General features: G+C 42.0%; 1 protein-coding gene across 1 annotated transcript in view; it reads right to left on the reverse strand.

The window, feature by feature from the left end:
* Positions 1-21,706, reverse strand: part of rxfp1 (relaxin family peptide receptor 1) — a 224,134-nt gene extending 202,428 nt beyond the window's left edge. The window contains exons 1-2 of the mRNA XM_068033983.1: positions 21,669-21,706; positions 20,822-21,049 (exon numbers count right to left, since the gene is read on the reverse strand). Of these exons, the coding sequence (XP_067890084.1) occupies positions 20,822-20,867 (46 nt within the window). The 5' untranslated portion in view covers positions 20,868-21,049; positions 21,669-21,706. The remainder of the gene's footprint in view (positions 1-20,821; positions 21,050-21,668) is intronic.
* Between the last annotated feature and the right edge of the window lie 3,906 nt (positions 21,707-25,612).

Here is a 25,612-nt window from a genome sequence, read left to right on the forward strand (position 1 = left end):
GTGGGGGAACATAGTTTAGATTAGTAATGGAGAAGAGCAAGGAACAATCTAAAGTAAAACTTCTGAATTGGAAGAGGGCTAACTTCAATGGGATGAGTGGGGATCTAGCTAGTGTAAAATGGAACCAAAGATTGACAGGAAAAATTGTAGCAGAGCAATGAAGGAGTCTTTAAAGAGGAGTTGGTTCAGGTACAGGCTAGGTACATTCCAATAAGGGCAAAGGGTAGGGAACCAGAGCAAGGGCTCCTTGATTGGCGAGGGAGCTGGAGAATATGATGAAACAGAATAAGTTTGGTGTATGATAAATATCAGGTGAATTCTTCAAGCGAGAACCAGGCCAAATATAATAAGTTGAGAGGGGAAATGAACAGGAAAACAAGACTGGCAAAGAGAGAATTATGAGAATAGAATGGCAGTTAACATAAAAGGAAGCCCCAAAATCTTCAACCAACATGTAAATAGTAAGCGGGTAGTAAGAGGTGGGGCGGGGCCCATTGGGGACAAAGAAGGTGATATAGGCTTAAAGGCTAGAATACTTAATGAGTACTTTGTATTGATGTTTACTAATAAAGAGGATGCTGTCAAATATCAGTAGAGCAGAGATGGTAGAGGTAATCGATGAGGTGAAAATCGATAGGCAGGATGTACTGGAAAGGTTGGCTATGCTTACAGTGGATAAGTTGCCTGATCCGGATGGCTTGCATCCCAGGTTGCTAAAGGAAGTGGGAGTGGAGATAACGGTAGGGCTTGCTATAATCTTCCAATCTTCCCTTGATATGGGGGAGGTGCCACAGGTTGAGATGTGAGGACATTCTTAACTACTGGACGTGCAGTTTAAGATCATTGGTGGGTAAGGTTTTAGAAACAATAATCTGGCAAGAAAATCAACAGGCACTTGGAGAGGTTTGAGTTAATTAAGGAGAGCCAGAACTGATTTGTAAAAGGCAGATTGTGCTTGAGTAATCTAATTACATTTTATGATGAAGTAATAGTGAAATTTGATGAAGGGAAAACAATGGATGTTGTCTATATGAATTTTAAGAAAGCGTTTGACAATATACCATATAAAAGACTGATTAACAAAATTGAGGCTCATGGAATAGGAGGGTCAGTGTCAGCTTGGATAAAAAATTGGCTTAAGGACAAAAATCAATGAGTCGTGGTGAATGATTGTTTTTCAGACCGGAGGATGGTAGACAGTGGTGTTCCCCAAGGGTCAGTGTTAGGACCATTGCTTTTTTGACATGTATAAATGACTTGGATAGTGGAATACAGGGTAAAACTTCAAAATTTGCCAATGATTCCAGGCTTGGAGGTGTGGCTGACAGGGAGGATGACACTAATTAACTGCAGTAGGACATAGATAGGCTAGCAGAATGAGCAGACAAGTGGCAGAAAGAACTTAATACAGAGAAGTGTGAGGTGATGCATTTTGGCATAAGGGATAGGGAGAGGCAATATAGACTAAATGGTACAGTTCTAAAGAGTGTGCAGGGACAGAGGGACATAGGGTTTCATGTGCAGAGATCTTTGAAGGTGGCAGGACTTATTGAGAGAGTAGTCAGCAAAGCATATGAGATCTTGGGCTTCATAAATAGAGGCGTAAGAGCAGGGAAATTATGCAGAACATTTATAAAGCTCTGGTTAGGCCACAAGGGGAGGCGGTGGCGTAGTGGTATTGTCACTGGACTAGTAACCCAGAGACCCAGGGTATTGCTCTGGGGACAGGGTTCAAATCCCACCACAGCAGAAGGTGGAATTTGAATTCAATTAATAAATCTGGAATTAAAAAGCTAGTCTAATGATGGTCATGAAACCATTGTCGATTGTTGTAAAAACCCATCTGGTTCACTAATGTCCTTTAGGGAAGAAAATCTGCTGTCCTTACCTGGTCTGGCCTACATGTGACTCCAGACCCACAGCAATGTGGTTGACTCTTACATGCCCTCTGAAATGGCGTAGTAAGCCATACAGTTGTATCTAACTGCTACGAAGTCAATAGCACTGTGGGTGTACCTATCCCACATGGACTGCGGCGGTTCAAGAAGGTAGCTCACCACCACCTTCTCAAGGGCAATTAGGGATGGGCAATAAATGCTGGCCTGGCCAGCGATGCCCACATCCCATGAATGAATAAAAAAAACTAGAATATTCCATCCAGTTCTGGTCACCATACTTTAGGAAGTTTGTGAGGGTCCTTGAGAGGGTGCAGAGGAGATTTACCAGAATGGTTCCAGGGCTGAGGGATTTTAGCTGCAATGTTAGGTTGGAGAAGCTGGGGTTGTTCTCCTTGGAGCAAAGGAGGTTGCAGGGAGATTTGATAGAGGTGTATAAGATTATGACAGGTTTAAACAAGGTAGGAAAAGAAAGGTTGTTCTCATTAGTTGATGTTACAAGGACTAGGGGACACAGATTTAATGTTTTGGACATGAAATACAGGGGATGTGAGGAATAACTTTTTTACACAGTGAGTGTTAATGATCTAGAACTTGCTGCCTATGAAGGTGGTGGAAGCAGAGACGATTAATGATTTAAAAAAAAATTGGATGGGCATTTGAGGGAAATAAACTTGTAGGGCTATGGGGATAGAGCTGGGCAATGGGACTGATTGGATTGCTCTACAGAGACAGCTGGCATGGACTCAATGGACCGATTGGCCTCCTTCCGTACAGAATGGCCTGAATTTTACTAGCGCGTTGCAAATAGCGGAGGCACGCTATGAAGTTGGCGGTTTGCCCACGTGGAGCCCCCCTGATATTTCATTTAAATGGAGGGGGCGGAGTGGCCGCCCTGTTGATGTATTTTACCGGCAGTGGTGAGGCCTCGGTGCAGCACCCACTTTGCACGGCGCTGAACCCATTTTTAAAGGGCTTCAGGCCCTTTGTTCTCATTTCAATTTTTAAAGATCCCGCTTCACTGCAACCTGCCGAACAATTTTATTCCAACTTAGATTCCCCTCTCCCACCCATCACCCCCCTGTTCAATCAGTCCTCATTTATTACAGTGACATAACCCCCCCAAAAAGCATCTTTGGTGTCCTGAACTTTGCCCCCAACATTTGACCTTCAGCCCCTTCCCATCATCCCCACAGCCAATACAATAGTTCTCCCCACTACCCCCCGCCCTCCGCCCTGAGAATTTCACTCCTCCCCCCTCCCCACCAGTGTCACACCTCGGATCCCCAGCCAGAATATCGGCGTGGGATGACCTTCGGAACAAGATAAGCTTATTTGAATACATTACAATGCATTTACATATGAAAATTCAGGTTCCGCCGCCGAGCAAAGCGGGTGCCGCACCAAGGCCTCGCCGCTGCCAGGAAAATGCGCTGGGGCCTTCCCGGCATCGAGAGTCGTGTCAGGCCCCTCCCGGAAGAATTTTCCGACCCCCCCCCCCCACCCATCCCCGCCATGGCTCCTGATGTTGAATGGCTAGTAAAATTCAGTCGAATGACTTGAGAACAAAATTACAGGCAATATAGGTGTGAAATTAAATTGGGTAGCACCGCTTCTAGAGGTGCTACGAAGGCGTACCTGGCTTTCCTGGGGGTAGACTGTGCCACGAGCTGCTACCTGCATGGCGATCTGGCCCACACAGCTGCGTCCCCTGCATTTGCCTAAACGTGTTAAATTTGCGCTATCCTGATGTTACACAGCCCAACTGGGATACCAGATTTGGACAACACAGGTCCTAGCAATGCCTGCATTGTCCACTCCTGAAAACAGAAGCGAGAAACAGCGAGGTGGGCCCTGCAGGATTGTCAGTTAAGTTAAATGTTTGGAACTTTTTCCATTGGAAAGTGTTCGAAAGTACTCTGGAGTATTTTTGGAGGTGTTTTGGTGCATTTGCCAGATTATGTTGCTGCATCCTCTCTAGGGCAGCAGAGGAGTAGGTGCTGCAACAAGTGGGGGCAGTGGTGCCAGTGCCTCTAGATCTGCAGCATGACAGGGTGATATAGCAGATACTGAAGAGAGGGCAAGCTCTGCGCCAGGCCCTCTGCCAAGTTGGAACCAGACTCCATCATGCAGTGACAGCAAATAACTGATGCACCCAGCATGTTGGTGTGCATGCCCATTCAGTGCACTCCTGGACAACACCCCATTGAGATGCTCCTCTGAGTCCTCTGTAACTGTACTTGTCTGTCACCTCATCCTCTGGCGAGCTGGTAAACAACCTATCCTCTAATCTTGGCCTGGTTGTAGTTCATCGTGCCCCGTGATTCACCATGTGCTGATCCTAACGCTATACTAGCCTCCAATGTCAGTATCTGAGCTTGTGTCTGTGAGTGTCAGATCAAGTGATGGGGCCTCAACATTAGTGCTGTGCTGTTGCTCTCTTTTCTCCACCTGGGACTCCTGTGGCTGGACAGGTGGCAGTTCTTGGGTGTCTAAAAGCAAGAACATAGAAGGTAAAGGTTGTTGTAAGGGAGAGGAAGTTGGGATGGGAAGCAAGAGGTCCATGATCACACACCATCAGTATCTTGCTGAGGGCTGATTCCTCTGTAGGGCTCAGGAGATGCAGGCATCCTTGTCCCCCTCTGGCTTTGCTCTGCTCCATTCTAGTGTGTGCCACCTTGACCTGCAAGAGAGAGGGCAGAATGTCAATGGTTGTGTAGCATCGTGTTTGAGTGATTGATGTGTCTGCCAGAGCTGAATAGCTGGAGGTATGTGGAAGTAGTGAGAGGTGGGGGGTGAGGCTTGCAGAATTGGCAAGTGTGTGAGGGTGAGGTGGAGTATCTTGAGGTGTGATTCCTGAGTGCCAGGGTGTGCTGCTGGGTGAGTGAATGGAGTGTGGTGCATTGAGCAGTGGGAGAGGTTGGTGCTGTGGTGGGTAGGTGATATCATTTGAAGATGTATATCTCTTCCTGCCTACCTGTAGCACCAATGCCTCCATACGTCAGTCTGGATCCCTCAGTCTGCCCTGGTGTTCAGTTTGAAAGAATTTCTATTGCAGCAAATTTCCCTTTAAAAGGCAGCCTGTCTTCAAGAAAGGGCAGGCTGCTTGTGCCACGTGGTCTGCAGCAACGTTGTCTGGGTCTTATGCTGTGTGGAGAGCTCGTCAGTACCATTGAGGAGAGAGCAACGCTGGAAGCACAGGAACTTGTGCCAAAATCATTCAGATGAGGTGGGAAATTTAATTTTGTGTTTTATCCATCTTGATCTGAAGAGGCATGCACACGCCACAAATTGCCAAACCCCAACCAAAAATCGGGATGCATGAATTTCACGCACTATATTTCATATTCACCAATTTCATTTCCAACACTGATTTTTTTTTTTGTCAGTTTTTTGTGTTAACATTTAACACTGATATTCCCACATAAATATTTAGAATTGAATTGAATATTGTTATGAAAACCCCACATGCTAAATGGGAAATATTAATTTCAGCGATTGGAACTTTGCCTGAGACTTTTACTGGAAATTGTTACAAATAACTTTTTTTAAAAAAAGAACTGCTAGCAGCCAAAATGGATGTTGACATTTGCATTTGAAACACCAAAGGATAAGACTGGAGACAAACATGATTGACTCAGCCTACCCAGAATAATGGGGTGCTCTCTGATTCAATTACCTGAGATAACCTTAAATTGGTCATCAAGAGCCATCGACACCCATTGACTTTGAAAGAGCCAATCACCACCCCCCAGCCCCTCCCCAAGTATGTCTAGAAAGTCTGAGGGCAGAACCTTGAATTTCAGAGAAAATTCCAGAAGAACCTTATTAAAATAGAAAGAGGTGGTCACATCATGTGACTGCTTGTGAACTCTGGGAGATTGTGAGTTGAGGGCAGGCAGTAACTGAAAATCATCAAGGGAGCTGCACTCTCTCTCTTCCTCTCTCCAGTGAAGATCCAGAGAAGCCTCAGCTGCAGCTGAAGACCACCACAAACAACAACTAGGATATCAGGGTCAAAACTCCCTCTTCTGCCTTCTGAAGCCTGAGAAGAACGTCTGTCCAACACGTGACTCCAGTCCAACTGTGCTTGACTCTTAATGCCCTCAAAGCAAATAGGCTTGACCAATAAATATTGTATTGCTAATATCATCAATATCCCGAGAGCAAATATTGAAAAAAGGTTCAACATGCCCTTGTACCACCAGGACTGTAACAGGGTGGGACTACTGCCCATATTTCTCACCTTGACATGACCCTCTTTCAAATAGGAGTTGGGATCATTTAAATCTTCAGGTTAGCTCCCACACCAGTACTAGTGCCAATGTGGGGGGTACATTCCATGGACCTAGCAACATTTTAAAGAGGCTTCTTGCTACTCCTTTGGTGTATGTGCGTGTGTATGTGTGCTACGGCGGGGGGAGGGGAGGTGGGAACAAGCCAATCAGGCTTAAGAGCCGAAGGCCACAAGTTTACTTTTCTCTTGCTCCACCATTGGTGGGCCCCATGGGGCTCCATACGCAGATCTCTTTTGGATCAACTGTAGCTTGAATATGACATGACACAAAGTGCCATGCATCACAATATAACTGCTTCAAAGTATGGGATTTCTATGGGAACCTAGGATACCGTCGGTCACTCAGGATGAGAGGAGCGGAGTTAGCAGAAGAAGCACCCCTCCCATCAGAAATTCTCATTGGAGCAAAAATTAGCTGATACAGGTTCCATCCAATTCCTGCTCCTCCATACCTCCCCCTCCCCCTGCCTCCCATAGCAGATTCTATCTTTAAAAAAATCAGTAGACATCTAGGCTACAATCTTTATTTCTACATTTTAAAAAACATTGTTTATTGTTTAATTTTTTTAAAAAGTCACACATGAGTAAAGCCACAGTTGGGCTCATTTGTTTAAATTGGTATCACACTATGAACCATATTGCAGGGAAGACACATCATTAGAATGATGCATCAATGTTGCCCACCATTATTAACTCATAAAAAATAAAATGCAAATGAGAAAGATTTCTTTCAGAAAATAACACTTTGGGATACAGTATATAAGTAACTTGAGACACTACCTGGTGGTATATTTAGCATGCTTGAGAGGAAAAAGATAACTTTGGACCTATGGTTCATTTCTGGGTCTGTTGCAGACAGATAAAGATTGGACGCTCTGATTGGTCAACTACTCCATGATTGTTGCATCATGTAACTACCAGGCTGGTAGAAGACAAACTAGATGGACCTTGCAAGTGAGACACTTAACATTGAATTCATGTGACCATAGGTGCCTGTGCGCTTGAAATTCTGGGTGCAATGTGGTGAACACTTCCAACAGGCACGATCAGCGGAAACTCTCCATTCTGACATGTGAGTGAACCCATATTTGTGGGTGGGATTGCTTCGGGTGATGGACTTTTGAACCATCATAAAAAGTCACGGATTCTCTAGCATAAAGAGGTGAGTACAACTCACTTACAATTAAAATTCTGTAATCTTTAGCACTATTTCATTCTATTCCACCCAGATTCCACTGTTTTCTGGACAAAATGCAAAAGCTCCAGACTCAGGTGTTGCACTGTGCTGTCCTTTACCCTCTAGTGATAATCCTCACAATTACATCCTAATCCTTGTCCCTCTTATTTTTTCCAGTGGACTGTTTTTGCAGTGGAATCAGAAGACTCAATCACATGCCAAATAGATTGGTGATGAAAACCCTGACGAAAATCTACTGTCACTCACTCCTACCCTGCCAAAAACCAACTCAGAAAATCAGTAACCTGTATAATAGATAATGATTTAGAATGGACTGGACAGGGTGATTCTTTGAGCACGAGTGAACAGTAACAAGTAATGCCAAGGGAAGATCTACTTGAGAGTTAGCTCATGTCCGAACTCTGCTGAAGAGATGCTGGGGGAGTGACTGAGTGGGGTCACTGAGATTGCTTTGGTCTTTTGCAGATCAGTGGGTGTATTGAGTCACAGTCCAGTTGGATGCAATTAACTTGCAGTTTTTATTTTGTTTGTCAGGGCAAATGCCAGTTTATTGCTCAGTTGCTTTATATTTCAGTCTTTGTACACGTTGTTCCATCATTGGAGAAAATGTGAATAGACACTTCATTTAGCATCTAGTCGTCATGTACCATAGGGCAGCTTGAGGGCTAAACTGGACAATCTTGAAAATGGGTGCAGTGCTCACAATGTGTGATTAACTCATGCCTGATTAAATGCAGGCAGCAAGACAACTTTGTTTGTCATTGCAGAACAAAGTTATGAGGCATACAGCAAACCACAATCACTTTCTGGACTACTTTACAAGATGCGACCAGATCTCTCCAGGAATTTAAATGAGATCTCCATCGGTCTGTTCAACAAGAGTTAACCTATGGATCTTACTGTAGCGGAGTCCCACACCTGAGTGTGGGATCCTAAGAGAGATCTTAAGCTAAGTGTGTAGGGGATCTCCCTTATTTTCAAGCAAACAACCTTTAACTAGCTGTTCAAGGGCTAATAGTGAGGGGATTGATGACTGACGCAATATAAAAGCATCATGACAACTGTCAATAAAATGGACACAGACCTACATATTACACTGTTGGTTATCACACACCAGTTGCACTTTCACAGAGTGGAAGCTGTTGTGATATTTGAAGGTAATTGTGTTATGTGAAGAAATCCATAGGACAATGTAGGTACAGTTGGGGGAATCCTGCAATCTGTGTGGATCCCAAAGCCTTATACTGCCGCTTCAAGATGTCCATTGAGAAAGTAATGCATGTGTTTGTTCAGGCAAGCAAGGCATCAGTTAGCTTTTTCATGCAAGCATGGACTGCAGCATGACTGATGTTGATATCTCAGTGGCAACTTGGAAGGAGCAGGAGGCAAATAGTTTTAGGACTGCAGTGGCCTTGATTGCAGCAGACAGTGCTGGGATAGCTGTGGCAGCTGACTGCAGGTCTTCTTGCAGGATGTGACACGACTCTGTCACTGGCCCCACCTGTTTAAGACAGGAGTTCTGGCTGCCATGAATGAACATCCGTGGAAAATAAAGTGACTGCCACAATCTGTACCAGCCAGGTGGGAGTTACAGGAAACTCATTCTTCACCCACTACCGTCCCATTTTTTAAAAACACAATTGAGTTGTAAAGGATCAAAATGGCCCCTTCACTTTCTACAATTTGTCATGCTAGGCGTTCACCTGCCAAGAATGAGGCACATTAATTTTGTCATGGACATTGATTTTAAACTGTTACTGGAGTGAAGAAAGGACTTGTTAAACAGATCAGCTGTGGCTGGAAAAGACATTTGCATATTTACAGATGGTGACTGGAAGGACAAAGGACCATTCCCTGTCACATTCAACCCACAGTGAACTCTTGATCACTAGGTATTGTATGTAAGAGGAGAATTCCAGAGATTGCTAAGGTGATACAATCCAAGACGTGGTCAGACCAGTTAGTCACATGACTAACCTGCTTGGCAACCTGGGTTGTTCTGAATGGTACAAACAGTTTGAACTCGGAAAAAATCTGTTTGCTCCTGAACTGAGAAGATCTCGCCTGTCTGCTCCCATCTCTTTCTTACAAGCCTCTGAATCCATTGAAGACACTTGAACCCCAAGGGAGAAAAGTCTCCTACAGCGAATAATGTTTAAGAGAATACTGGCCCCAATGAAAAGCAAGAACTATCTACAATCAAGGACTCTACAGTGAGCTTGAAGAACCGTAACAAAAACTCTTCAGATATTGCCTCAAACTTTTCCACTTTATTTTTTCTTCTGCTCTTTTCTGTCTCTATTTGCATGTGTGTATTGAGTATGCATGCGAGTGTGGGTGCATCCCGGATCCGTAGGCATCAACCGAATTAGAGTTTAAGTTCAAGTTTAATAAATTTCAACCTAAGAAAACCTGTTTGTGCAGGTTGCTTTGCCTTATAATTGAAAAACTGAACAAGGATTCACCAAGGGGAAGCTAAAAACACGCTGTGTTCAAAATTAAACCCTGTTACGGTAAGACTAGGTGAAAGCTGAAAGGGAACCCTAGATCTCTTTCTCACTGGGTTGTAATAACTTACAAATGAAGAATGGCCACCTCGAGGTACCTAAGAGGTAATAGTGTTGATCGAACCATATTCCAGTAGAATTCACTACCCTCAAGGAAGCAAGGGAGAAAACTGGAAAAGAAAACAGCTCATACTGTAACTGGATGGAAGCATCCACTCTTGTTTATTCAGCCAACCTACATTTAGAATGATGTCTCTGATGAGGTATATTACATGAAGATCCACTAACTGACCAGTTCCTGCAGCAAAACACAGATCCTCGACACAAATCTCATTAATCCTGAGAGTTCTGTTTATGCCACAATCTTCTTATGTTATTTGACCCAAAAAAAGTTCACTGTCTTTTTAGCTGTTACAGTCAGTTTTTGAAATCAGTAAAAGACAAAAGTGACATCATTCTCTCCAGACAAAAGATAGAATGTGGGATTTATTTTGTTAATGTACCAGATATGTTACAATTATTTTCTTTCATCAATCTTATAAAAAGTAACCAAGAGCAGTGACATCGCTATCTGGAATGGTACCATTAATCACATCTGTGTTAAGGCCAGAATGTGTTAGTTTTTTTCCTCTGTACAGTTAGTTTACAAGTTATGAAAGATCAATCTCAGGAAATTCACTACACATTCCAACATTTCAATGCATACTTAAACTTTTCTGATTTCTTGACACATCAGAGGGAGCTGAACTACTATTTCTAGAATTACCTATTATAAAGTATTTACACTACAGAAACAGGCCATTTGGCCCAACAGATCCATGCTGGTGTTTACACTTCACATGAGCATCTTCCCACCTATTTGTGGATGTACATCACCACTAATTAATTCTGTTGCATTTGTGTAAGAGAAACATTAGAACAGTTAAAATTTGAACCAATCTATGAGACAGAGGAAAAATATTATTTTACTTTCATTGTTATTCAGTCCCCTGGAAGAGTTTTTCCCATGAAAAAACAAATCAGTCATTTGAGAAATATTTGCATTTTTTCATATAGAAATCATATTGTGGGGAGATATTTAATATCTACACACATTACTCGTGCTTTTAAACATTAATATCTGTCAGAAATATCCACTTAAGAGAAAAAACAATTAGATGAACTACAAACCAATGTAAAGAAAGAGGCTGGAGTTATCTCTCCATTCACATGAAATGGCAGGTTGGAATTCCAGTGAAGGCATCAATTTAATTCACTTGAGTATGAAAGTAACCAGAACATATAAGTATCAACAAAACTGATAACCTGTCATAAAATACTCTAAGCAAGCAATTCTACATTATTGTAATAAAGTAAGATTCTATACAGTTTTTATGGTTTTATATCCACCTTAATAGGGGTGCAGGTCAACAACGATATGAAAAACACTGGATATGAAAATAAAATAAACTTAAAATGCTAGAAATACACACCAAATCAGTCAACATTTGGCCGACAAAAGATACTACATGCCGGCAACGTGATGAAGGATGTCACATTTTAGGATTTGTGTCTTTGCCTCCATGCTTGATCTTGATGTAATATATATTAAAATGCTACTTTGAAGCTAACGTCACAGATCACAGAGCTGGTAGAACTAAGTTAACATTGAGACAGGGCATCTAAACCAGACTGCTGAAGACAATGAAAGATCATACATGCTGATTGCTGCTACAACTCTACTCATTTCAACATAGTAGGAATCAATGCCAAGTTAGGCTAGTAAATTCCACTCGGATGTGAAGGGTTAGGTATTTAATTTGACATTGGATTTGACAGTGAAAGGAGGTTCTACCCTAGGCCAAAGGACAGAAAGCAGAAGAGCTATTTTGTTTAAATTAAGTAAAACAGCACACTGATGTAGGGAAGCATGACATGCTCAATATTTTGTATTATTCCATGAAGATAATTGGTACTGATTGAAATAGTGAATCCAATGATAACTGTTTCTCTGTATGCTCATGTATTGGGAAATAAAGCAGCTTAAAGAACTGTATCAAGCTTTGTCTCAAATTTTCACTCAGTCTGTCTTTTGAGAGATTGAAGAAACACATATGTTAAAGACATAAATATGCTTACAGAAAAAGCCAAACTGCAACAATATCCCTCAGGGCCATCTGCAATAATGGGCTAACGGAATATCTGCACTAACATCATATACTAGTATCTCTAGTAATTTCATACATTATCAATAATTAATTTCTAACATCTGCAATAGTATCCCAGATCAGTATCTGCAATTATATTCTATATCAGTACAAAGAACAAACAAAGAACAAAGAACAGTACAGCACAGGAATTGGCCATTCGGCCCTCCAAGCCTGCGCCGATCTTGATGCCTGCCTAAACTAAAACCTTCTGCACTTCCGGGACCCATATCCCTCTATTCCCTTCCTATTCATGTATTTGTCAAGATGTCTCTTAAACGTCGCTATCGTATCTGCTTCCACCACCTCCCCTGGCAGCAAGTTCCAGGCACTCACCACCCTCTGTGCAAAAAACTTGCCTCGCACATCCCCTCTAAACTTTGCCCCTCGCACCTTAAACCTATGTCCCCTAGTAACTGACTCTTCCACCCTGGGAAAAATCTTGCAGCAGTAACTTTCATGTGTATCTAGTACATTCTACATCAGCATCTGTTATATTAATACAATTAATAATACATCAGCATTAATAATATTCTAGAACCATGTCCACAGTCATATCTTACAGGTTCACTACAGTAATATCCCGAAGAATTTGGGCGGCACAGTGGCGCAGTGGTTAGCACTGCAGCCTCACAGCTCCAGCGACCCGGGTTCAATTCTGGGTACTGCCTGTGTGGAGTTTGCAAGTTCTCCCTGTGTCTGCGTGGGTTTCCTCCGGGTGCTCCGGTTTCCTCCCACAAGCCAAAAGACTTGCAGGTTGATAGGTAAATTGGCCATTATAAATTGCCTCTAGTATAGGTAGGTGGTAGGGAAATATAGGGACAGGTAGGGATTTGGTAGGAATATGGGATTAGTGTAGGATTAGTATAAATGGGTGGTTGATGGTCGGCACAGACTCGGTGGGCCGAAGGGCCTGTTTCAGTGCTGTATCTCTAAACATAAACATAAACAATTATCTTCAGTAGTATCCTACATCACTGCTGCAGTCACAGTAAAAAAAAGTCCGAAGAGAGGCATAGTACATGGTCACCCTTTGAACTCCTCAATTGGATTATGTTTTGTAATTGCCTTCCCTGCCTCTATTCATTATATAATTATAAGTAATATTACTAACTGAGAGTAACTGTAACATAAAATAACAGCAGTTAAGATCAGTTAATCAACTGCACACGGACGCCGTAGAACTTATTTCAAAGAACATCAAATTATTCTTTGGAGGTGCTATTTCCCTTGTGGGGAAGGCCTTCTATAAATCAACCTTTCCTGTGCTATTCATCACCATTGAGCTTTCATTGCGAGTATAAAACAGTGAACAAATTCAAAATTGCGAGGGCATTATCGAACTGTTACCACAGTACTAGAATTATGAAGCCTTCCTATTCTAAAATTTTATTTTGCGAATCCATTTTGAACCCCAAAAGAATATAAAGAATGCAGAAAACCATTTAATGTTTCGTAACAAACTTGAAATTTTCTTAAAGATAATCAGTTAATTATTACTCCAATTTTCTGTAACCCATTTTAGAACCCAGATAAGAAAAAGTCTAACTGTAGCAAATGACAGATAACAGGAAAGTGAAAATGATTCTCATTTTATAACAAAAAAATGGTAATTAATGTTAGCTACTAAAGATGGTAAGGCCAAGCAGGTTTCCCTGAGGAACTCCTACAACATTATCCTCAGGCTGTGATAATCACTCAACAACCACAACCGTCTTTCTTTGTCTCACATGTGACTCCAGCTTCCGAAAGGCTTTCTCTCCGACCCTACTAGCCTCAGTTTTGCTGAAGGTTTTTGGTGCCATACTGAGTTGAACACTGTTTTGATGTGATTAAAGGCAGTGTATATCAGGCAATTATAAAAAAGGTTGTGCTGCATGTTACTAAAAAAAAAGCTTTTCTTAATTAAAAAAATTACTGTCCTCAAATGTAAACCATGACAATGTCCTATTTCAAGGGACTGTGACACCACAGTACCGCTGCTGAAAATATGACTGAACGGACAATGTAGCTCTAAATCTGAATTCATATTCCTTTTTCACACAATAAGGGAGGCTTATTCCTGAAAGCTTTTATGTTCTTATTTCTGTGTCAATCCAGCGAGGGTATCGTATTACTTTTTTTTCATCTTTCTTTTATGAATCAGTGTACAGTTGCACTAAATATTTTATATTCTTTTTGTAAAATAAAAGAAATGGAACAAGCCATGAAAGAAAGGACAACTAGTTAAAACAAACTTGATTAAAAAGCTATAAAATTTGTACCAGTAACATTTCTATGTAATCTTGGCAGTAATTATTAGGGTTGAGATATTTGACTTCCACCCTAAATGAGCATGAAGTTGGAGGAGCTATTCTTCCGCCTGCTGATTGTGCCAGATGAACCAAATTTGTGTGAAATGAGCACCATGCTGTAGTTTGCCAGTTGGCAGGCTGAATCTTGAGGGGGTGAGGGGAATTGGGATAGGGAGGTGATCTGGGTGGTTGGTGCCTTAAGGGGCTCAGTATTGAGATGGAGTTTTTCTGTAGGCCCAGGAAGAACACTACTGCCTCTTCTGGGCCCACAAAAATAAACACTCAAAATATCCTAGGCTGTTTTTTTGAGTGGCCTCTAGCAGTCCCTTTAAGGACCATTGGTTAGGCTGCTCAATGCCTTGCAGCATACTCTATTAATTTTGGTACCTGAATTTTGTATTTGGGGTCCTGTAACTGGTGTAGGACACAGTTTACATATTTAAGCTGCCCAACGCCTATTTCAGGTGGCCGGCTGTGAGTTGAATTTCTCCCCTGCAATCTTCACAAATGCCTTTATCTTGTTGATATACCTTGTGTTTAAAGGAATACTTACCCTATTGTTTCTGACAATTTAAATGCAGAATTTTACTTTGGTTGAATTTTGTACAATGCAAAATAGCTGACTTGGAATGTGTTGCATAAAGGCTAAAATCTAACTCAGAATGTATTATAAAACAGTGTTGCTGCCTCGCCTAGAAATGAAATTGAATGAAACTGTGGACTGGAAGAACAAAGCTTAAATATTAGCTTTACCTGAATTGTGAGATGTATTATAACCGGCAACGCAGTCCAATATGTGCTATTCAGTGGCAAGTGTTAGTCAGCGATATGTTGTGATGGTAAGCACTACCTCTTGTGCCAAATGATTCACTGTCATGATACTGTGCTACAAGTATACTGTAATGGAATATACCCTTTAAAACTAAACCATGTTTAAAGAACTAAAGGCCAATACAGGTATTTGGAAGCAATACTTCAGAGTTGTATCAATAACAATTCTATAATATGCATAAAATGCTGTACATGTTTACACATATTTAACATTTAAAGTAGAAAACTCATCTAGAACAGCGGTAAGTAGTAACAGGCTTGACTAATAGACTGCAATTACTGCTCATTCCCTCCTGAGGCTAATTCTCTTTACCGTGACTTAAATTTTACTCTGCAAATATTATAGCAAATAGCAATAATAAACAGGATAGATTCCAAAAACTAAATAATAATTTTCCTTGTTCCAGCTAATAAAATAAATTCTGGAATCACTTCTGGCTTAGTCGCGTGATACACAAAGGTTAGCCAACTTGTCTGCTGCTATTCATCACAATAGTTCTACTAGCACAAAAATGGGAATAGGTAAACTTATCATGGAAAATGGTAAGAATTTTTGACATTTTTATATATGGAATAACAAAATCTGGAGTGTGTTCCACATATGTAGCATATCTCCAGGTTGAGATGACATTAATAAACTTTGGGTAGTTGCATCTCTCCTCTGCAGTGGAATGCAGCTTTCCCTATAAGACAACAATGGTTGAAAACACCTTTGGGAATATATCCGATCAGACATCTCAATCTGGAACCAGGGAACTACCAAGCAGTCTTGGAAGACCACTTGGCAGAATCTTCTTACCCTGCCCCAACATCCAGGAGTATAAAGCAGATCAGTTAAGGAGAGGAACTAAGCTTATAACTCACATAAAACAGGCCAAAACATTGACATCAACCAACATGATCACTATAGGCAGGAACCCTTCATTCTCAACTCAATTAAGTACTGGAATCAAAGACAAGCACATTGCTTCAGTTCTTGAATCCTTATAACCCCAATGCAGACAAAACCATATCAAGATACCTAGATATACCAATGCGCTTCTCTTACAAGCATCATGTTATCAAAATGGACAATTACTTCATAAAATGTGTGTGAGTATAAACTCTTAAAAGTACAATAAAAAGTGTGCAAGTAACTACTCTAGCTTTGCTCCTGCAGTCTATGAGGTCATCTTAATGACACAATATGGTTCAGTGTCACAACACACTGCAGATTGGGATATCCTATGTGCATTATATACAAATCACATCATTGTCTGGCAACTGACAGTGAACTATTGCATGATAAGCTTGCAGTATCACAGTAATTAATCCTTACATAATCCATTGAGCCTATTCCTTCCAAAAGATCATGTACCGTTGTTGTGGATATCATCGTGCATTGATCTAGAGTTCACTGGATGTTAGTGTCTATTACAAGATATCCCTCTAAACTTCAAGGTATATACATACATATAAATGTTTGGGAGTATTTCAAGGATGTAGCATTGCTTTGGCCCAGATGATGGTTCAAACTTTGATCTTGTGTATTATAAATCTCTCAGTGAGGTTATTCCCCTTCAATTACCACTACTTTTCATTATTTTATACTACTCAAGGGGTTTAGATGACAGCATAATTAATGAAGCATGCTGAAGTTAGCAGACGAACATATAATCTTAATAAACCTAATTTGTCCTGTATTTTAAAATTTAAAACATATATTACTATAAATCCCAGAATTAGTGAGGGTTACAAATGACATTGTGTAACAGAAATATCAGGCAGTATTTATAATGCACACATTGTAATAGTGAAAAGAAAGTTTTAGTGTTAATTATGTTACTAGACCCATGTGTATATCAATATCACATACACCATTTAATCATAGAAACATGAAAACATAGAAAATAGAAGCAGGAGTAGGCCATTCGGCCCTTCGAGCCTGCTCCGCCATTCATTATGATCATGGCTGATCATCCAACTCAGTAACCTGTTCCTGCTTTTGCCCCATATCTTTTGATCCCTTTAGACCCAAGAGCTATATCTAACTCCTTCTTGAAAACATACAATGTTTTGGTCTCAACTGCTTTCTGTGGTAGTGAATTCCACAGGCTCACCACTCTCTGGGTGAAGGAATTTCTCCTCATCTCAGTCCTGAAAGGTTTACCCTGTATCTTTAGACAATGACTCCCCCAGCAACGGGAACATCCTTCCTGCATCTACCCTGTCAAGTCCTGTTAGAATTTTATAGGTTTCTATGAGATCCTCCCCTCACTCTTCTGAACTCCAGAAAATATAAGCCCAACCGACTCAATCTCCCCTCATACGTCAGATCCGCCATCCCAGGAATCAGTCTGGTAAACCTTCGCTGCACTCCCTCTATAGCAAGAACATCCTTCCTCAGATAAGGAGACCAAAACTGCACACAATATTCCAGGTGTGGTCTCACCAAGGCCCTGTATAATTGCAGCAAGACATCCCTGCTCCTGTACTCAAATCCTCTCGCTATGAAGGCCAACATACCATTTGCCTTTTTTACCGCCTGTTGCACCTGCATGCTTACCTTCAGTGACTGGTGTACGAGAACAATCAGATTTCGCTGCATATTCCCCTCTCTCAGTTTATAGCCGTTCAGATAACAATCTGCCTTCCTGTTTTTTCTATCAAAGTGGATAACCTCACATTTATCCACATTATACTGCATCTGCCATGCATTAGCCCACCCACTCAACTTGTCCAAATCACCCTGAAGCCTCTCTGCATCCTCCTCACAACTCACTGTCCCACCCAGTTTTGTGTCATCTACAAATTTGGAAATATTACATTTGGTTCACTCATTTAAATCATTAATGTATATTGTGAATAGATGGGGTCCTAGCACCAATCCCTGCGGTACCCCACTAGTCACTGCCTGCCATTCGAAAAAAGACGCATTTATCCCTACCCTTCGCTTCCTGTCTGCCAACCATTTTTCTATCCATCGCAATACACTACCCCCAATCCCATGCGCCTTAATTCTATGTGCTAATCTCTTATGTGGGACTTTGTCGAAAGCCTTCTGAAAGTCCAAATAAACCACATCCACTGGCTCCCCCTCATCAACTCGACTAGTTACATTCTCCAAGAATTCTAGTAGATTTGTCAAGCATGATTTCCCTCTCGTAAATCCATGCTGACTCTGCCCGATTCTACCACTGTTCTCTAAGTGCTCTGCTATAAAATCTTTGATAAAGGTCTCTAGAATTTTCCTCACTACCAACGTCAGGCTGACTGGTCTATAATTCCCTGCTTTCTCTCTACCTCCATTTTTAAATAGTGGGGTTACATTAGCTACCCTCCAATCTGTAGAACTGTTCCAAAGTCTATAGAATCTTGGAAGATGACCACCAATACATTCACTATTTTTAGGGCCACTTCCTTACGTACTCTGGGATGCATACCATCAGGCCCTGGGGATTTATTGGCCTTCAATCCCATCAATTTCCCCAACACCATTTCTCTACTAATACTGATTTCCTTCAGCTCCTCTCTCTCACTAAGCCATGTGTTCCCCTATATTTCTGGTATGATATTTGTGTCCTCCTTTGTGAAGACAGAACCAAAGTATGCATTTAGTTGGTCAGCCATTTCTTTGTTCCCCATAATAAATTCCCCTGTTTTGGACTGTAAGGGACCTACATTTGTCTTCACCAATCTTTTTCTCTTCACATTCCTATAGAAACTTTTACAGTCAGGTTTTATGTCCCCCGTAAGCTTGCTCTCCTACTCTATTTTCCCCTTCTTAATCAATCCCTTGGTCCTCCTTTGCTGAATTCTCCCATTCTTTACCTAAGCACTTTACAGCTCATTCTATTTATTTTCCTGAGTGTGTAGTCCTGTTATGAACATTTTCCTTGACCTCTGTTCCCTTTCAAATGCTGTTTATCTGTAATACTAGTTCCCAAAAAGGGTTTCATACTGAAATCTTCATTTACTTGCATTCTCTCAACAAATGCTGCCTGACCAGCTGTCTCCCATCTTTTCTGTTTTTGCTCCAGTTATCGTGGATATATAAATCAAATCAACAGGAATTTAATGAAAATCTAATTCCACTCAATCAATTAAAAAGAAACTCACTCAGTAGATTTTAAAAAAAACAACCAGTGGCTTAGTGACAGTTCTCCTGCTTCTGAGGCAAAAGGTCAAAGGTTCAAACCCCAGCCCAGAGACTTGAGCACAAGGTCGGGGTTGACACTTCAATGCAGTACTGAGGGAGTACTGTGCTGTTGCAGAGGCTGCTTTCCAGATGAATCATTAAACCAAGGGCCCACCTACCCTCTTAGGTTATGTAAAAGATCCTATAGTGTGATTTAAAAGAAAAGTAGGGGTTAAATCCAATATTTATCCCACAAGCAACATCACTAAGACAGATTACCTAGTCATTTGTCACTTTGCTATATGTGGGAGTTTGCTGTGTGCAAATTGGCAGCCATACTTCTTCCTACATTACAACAGTGACTAGACACCAAAAATACTTCATTGGCTGTAAGGGGCTGAGACATTGTGAGTTTGTGAAAAGTGTTATATAAATGCAAGCTTTTTTACCCTTATGGTTAAGATATAGCCCCCTCCCCTCCGCCCCGCCCTGACACACACACACACACAGAGGGCATCAAATGAATGATTGTGGCAAATTATTTCCCGTCTCTCCTTTACATCGTGAAAACTTCCCAATATAAGTGTTGTACATAATCGCCAGAACCCCAGTTCTGATGAAAGGTCATTGACCTGAAACGTTAACTCTCTGTCTCTCCACAGATGCTGACAGACCTGCTGAATATTTTTGTTTCAGATCTCCAACTCTCTGACCTAAATAAAATTATAAATAGAAATGCATCGTTTTCATTTTCTACAGACACCTGAAAAACTCGGGTGCAATAAAGTGCAACAACCATTCGTTCTTAAAGGCCTTATTTTAGGAAAATTTAAATTTTAACATGTTCTGCAAAACAAAATTACATGACGTGGGTGGACCGCAATGGAAAGGAAAAGAAAATATGATTCCACAGGCAGCATGTCTTGGGCAATTATGGTCATATATAACTTTTAAAATAATGCGCCTTTCCTATTATAGCTGGGTGGAACCCCTACCATTCCAGCAGATGGCGGAATCTCCGTGAGCTCTCTCTGTCCTCGTTTATCCTCACTTAATGCAGTAATCACAAACAATAACAGAAATCTATCTTTCAATCTTCACTCTGTTCCTTTTTCTCCCCCTTGTTCTTCCCCTCTTCTCATAACATCTCCCCTCTCGTTTTATTGTCCACTTTTCAAGCTTGTTACCCAACAATCACCACAGTTGTTGACCGACGTTCTCATCATTAAAATCCCCTTCATTCATATTTAAGTCAACCCTACTTGTTATCATGTGAACCATTTCTAATATTTAGTCGTACATTGCTACATAATTATCACCATTAATAAAGAAGTGGGTCTCAAGTTTAAAATCTATAAGCTTTCCTTCTATAACGCTACCACTCCGGCCGCTTATACATGGTCAAATATTAGCACCAATATTGGCTTAACATCCTCTCAGAAATACTTCAGACACGGCAGGTATTATTCCATCGGACTCACTGATTTCCCACTTACCATTCATCCCGGCCACCAAAGAAAAGCAGAGTATTTCAAACCTCATGTCCAATAAATTGCAGCGTGAAGCCTCTTGGTTGTGACTTGAAACTGTTTTGTACGAGATCCTGTATCCAAATGAGAGATTGCCGCTGTTATACGCATCCGGCGAGAGCTAGAATCTTTGCAGGATGGAGTCCAGAGACAGTTGGTTTGCTTCCTTCTCTCGGGTAGTAATAGCTGGTGGGGCTGAGTATGAAAAATACTGGTGTTAGACAAGAAGCTGCTGTGGAGGAAGCAGCAACGTACTTCTCCGTTTCAGAGACTGCCTAAGTGCGCAGTCTGCACCTAACAATGACACACTCAAACTCACACTCCTCCTCCCCCTCAAAGTCAATCTCAATTTCACACTCACCCTGAATCTCAAATTCACCTTCCCTCAATCACAAATTTACACACAGCCTCAATCTCACCTTTCATCTTTCATCTCAAATTCACGCACTCAATTCTCACCCTCAATCTTGAGTTCACCATCTCACACTCACTCCCAAACTTGTCCTCACATTCACCTTCTCTTCATTTTACACCTTCTCACAAAGTCTCAGTCACACAATGGTAGGCTCACTCCCTCACTGCAAGACTCAAACACAGTCATTCCGCCTTCACCTGCACACACACACCCTTTCTCATTCACTCTGAACTTCACGCCAGGCTTTCTCACACTCCTGTATTTACATTCAGATTAAGTTTCATCCTCCCCCTCTTTAACCCTCCAGTTATTCTCACATTCCGGATCCCAGGACATACATCACAACAACCTGACCCCCCAGCTCGCCTCTCAAAGCTGCCGAAACACCCTGCGCCTCACCTGATCTTAGACGTTGAGCGGTCACCGCGAAGCTGCCACCAAGTTTGCAGGTGAACGTTAACGCTCACAACAGTAACACCGTTTCGAGCCGAAAGAGAGCTACATAACTGCAATCCAAACACACCGAGTGCGCCTGAATGCTTGTGTGGGTCGGAAATAAAATCGAGTACTGTCTGGCCAAGGAAGTATGAATTAGCATCCACCGTCTAGCGAGGGGAATGTGCACTTCAAGATTCAAGTGAGCCACACTAACACGCTGTTTAGTTCCTCTAACGGACAGTAGATTTATGTACACACAGTGTAATGTTCACTCGTCCAGGGAGTGAAAGAAGTTGGAGGGCTTCTTTGGTAATCGAACTATTATGGAGGTCACATAGGGAAGGAAAATCCTTTTTGCACTTACTTGTTTACCAATATATCAATAAAAGGTCAGGAAAAGAGGAGCTGTTTAATCGAGCCTGACTCAGCATGGTGTTACCTCCAATCACCACTTCCAGCACCCGCATACAGTCAGGCAAGGTGACAGAGGGACACAACCTCCAGTGCCTCACCTAACCTCTATATATGGAGATGCTTGTTACTTCAGTAACTCCTCCAGCTCCTTCTGAATACTTGCAGTGTATCTGCAGCTGTTGCATATGCCAACAATTTATTCCAAAGATTGAAGACTCTGTGAAAAGAAATACCTCAGGCACCTAGTTATATGTTTTCAAACCTGATACCCTGGTCCTTCCTAATCTATCTATCTGAAATAGTCTATCCATATGGACTAAATCTAATCCTTGTATTATTTCAAAGACCTCAATCATATCTCCAGAAGTCTCAGAGTTTGCAACATAAAAAGCTCCAGCACTCAAAGCTTGGTGATAGCTCAGGGCCCTGACTTAAACTAGGGGCTGGATTTTACCAAGCCCTTGATGTAGGACTATGTGGTGGAGGGAGCTGAAAGATGGGGCCACCACGGAGGCGGACGCCAGAAGGGCTCGGCCTGATCCTCCCAGCGGTGGCAAGGCTCCGTGGCGACCCTTCTGCTGCTGGGCAACGGGACCTGGATTTCAATATTCAAATTAATGACATGCATAAATTTAAATGGACTTACCTTCAATCTTCCAGTCCCGCCACAATCTTCGGCGCGGCGGCTGGCACTCCTGTGCCTTCAATTCCCCATCCAGGGAAAGCCGGTGTGACACTGGTGGGGAGGGGGGTAGGAGGTAAGATTTTCAGTGTGGGAGGAGGGGTGGGGTCAAATAAATGCAATGGGCGTAGGGGCTGGTGGGAAGGGGTGAACTTTAAACTTTGTGCAGTCTTGGGGGAGTGAAGGTCAGATTTAAAAGGTAAGTGTGTTTAAGGAGGAAAGGGTAATTAGTTAATGTAATTCTTACTGAGGCATGGACAAGGGGCATTAGAAATTCATTTAATAAATTTTGGGGGAGGTGTATCTTTAAAAATTCAAATTGACCGGCAGGGCTGACTGCCCTTTATAAATGGCGGCAGCATCTGCACACAGGCAGCTGATGCTATTGCGGGGGGTGGTCAGTCCGCTCCCTCCATGAGATTGGGGGAGGTGGGCCACCCTGGCTATTTAAATGAGCTGCCGCATATCAGATCGTGGCAGCTCTTTGGAGTGCAGCCCTCGTGTGCAGGCTGCCATTGTTTGAGCTTGCTACCAAGATTGGCGGCAGGCTCTTAAAATCCAGCCCTAGGCTATCAATCTAACATAAAAACAGAAAGTACTGGAAATACACAGCAGGCCTGGCAGCATCTGTGGAGAGAGAAATAGAGTTAACGTTTCAGGTCTGTGGCCTTTCACAGATGCTCTCCACAGATGCTGCCAGACCTGCTGAGTACTTCCAGCACTTTTTGTTTTTACTGCAGATTTCCAGCATTCTCAGAATTTTGCTTTTACTATCAATCTAACAACCCTTCTCTGAACCTTTTCCAGTGCATTGATATTCCCAATCATGTGAGTACACCAAAACTGTACACAGTATTCTCGATGTGGCCTTACCAAGGTCTTGTACAAAGAAAGGATAATATTTCTTATTTTATGTTTAATTGTCCTTGCAATACATCTTAACAGTCCATTTGCTTTCACATCAACCTCACGTCACAGGTCATGGGCCTTCAGTAGATCATGTATGATAATCACTTGCCCTGCTCAGCACCCTCGAATAATTAACTCTACATAGTGTGACCCTATTCACCATGTTTTTCAGCATGATGCTGCAGCAGGTAATGGAAGACCTTAAGGAGAGAGTTTACGTATGCTTTTTCAACTTCAGGCATCTTCAGGCTCACACAAAGACACAAGAAAAACTCATCCGTGAGCTTCTTTTCCCCGATGACTGTGCTCTCCTGGCCCACAGTCAGTCAGACCTGCAACGTATAACACATTTTTCTGAGGCAGCACAACTCTTCGGACAAAAAATCAGTTTAAAGAAAACTGAAGTCCTGCATCAGCCTGCACCCCAAGAAGAATATAGACCACCAAGCATTGTCATCGAGGGAACCGAGCTGAATGCCATCAAGCAATTTACTTATTTGGGGAGCGTCATCTTGTTTGATGCCACCATAGACAAGGAAGTGGACAATAGGATGTCAAAAGCAAACAGAACATTCAGCAGACTGTACAAACGTATGTGGAGCCTCAGAGCACAGACGAAACTCAAAGTGTACAAATCCATAGTCCTCACCACCCTTCTGTATGGCGCTGAGTCATGGGTCCTATACTGCTGTCAGGTATGCCTTCTAGAGTGCTTCCATCAGTGCTGCCTCCACAGCATCCTCAAGATCCGCCGGCAGGACCACATCACAAACATTGAAGTCCTGGAAACAGCCAACATCACCAGTGTCGAGGCCATCCTCCTGCAAAGCCAACTGCATTGGGTGGGTCACGTTGCTTGGATGGACGACAGTTGCCTGCCCAAGATCATGTTGTATGGAGAGCTGACCCATGGGTTAAAGGAACAGAGGGGCCCCATGAAAATGTTTCAAGGACTCCTTGAAGAAATCCCTCTCTATGTACCACATTGACCATTGCCAGTGGGAAGCACAGGCCATAGATTGTGATGACTGGAGATGCTACATCAGGAGGGCTGCAGACACCTTTGAGACTGAGCAAAGAACCAGCATGAAAGAGAAAAGGAGGAGAAGGATAGATCCAATTGCCCCAGCAGCGACTACATCTTCACTTGTACCCACTGTGGGAGAATGGGAGAATCTGCCAGTCACGGATAGGCCTGACTAGCTACCAGTGGGCCTGGAACCGATGACTACAACCTTCCCAAAATCTTCATCTGCGAAGAAATACCAAGAAAAAAAAAAGTGTATATACATGCTTAGAATTGTCCTACCCAAGTGTAGCATGCTGCATTTATCGACATTAAGAGACATCTGCTAGACATGAATCCATTCCCTCATTGTATCTAGATCCATCTACAATCCTTTCATTTAAGGTCCTTGCAGCTGCACATGTCTTTGTGTCATCTGCAAACTTGTAGATAGTTCCCTTGATGTCAAATTATTGAGAAAAATAGTGAAGAACACTGATCCCTGCAGGACCTCATGATTAGTTAGCCCCCACACAGAGTCTCCACAATTAATAACTACCTTCTGTCTACTCAACTGCAACCAGTCCCTTATCCAAGCCAATATCTGCTCATCAATTCCACAAATCTCAATCTTACCTAGTAGCCTTTTGTATGGCACTTTATCAAAAAATTTTGAAAGCCAACCGACACAAAACTGACTAGCTTCTTCCAAGAATTCAACCAATTTAGTCAGACATGATGTTCTTTTCCAGAAACCATAATCAGATTCCTTAATAACGCAATCTCTTTTAAGGTGAATTTACAATGCATCTCTAATGATCCCTAAAGAAATTTGCCTATTTATTGAAACTAACTGATCTATAGTTTCCTGATTCTGACTTAGTGCCATTTTTA

This window comes from Heterodontus francisci, chromosome 1, assembly GCF_036365525.1.
Source record: "Heterodontus francisci isolate sHetFra1 chromosome 1, sHetFra1.hap1, whole genome shotgun sequence".
In the NCBI taxonomy this organism is placed as follows: domain Eukaryota; kingdom Metazoa; phylum Chordata; class Chondrichthyes; order Heterodontiformes; family Heterodontidae; genus Heterodontus; species Heterodontus francisci.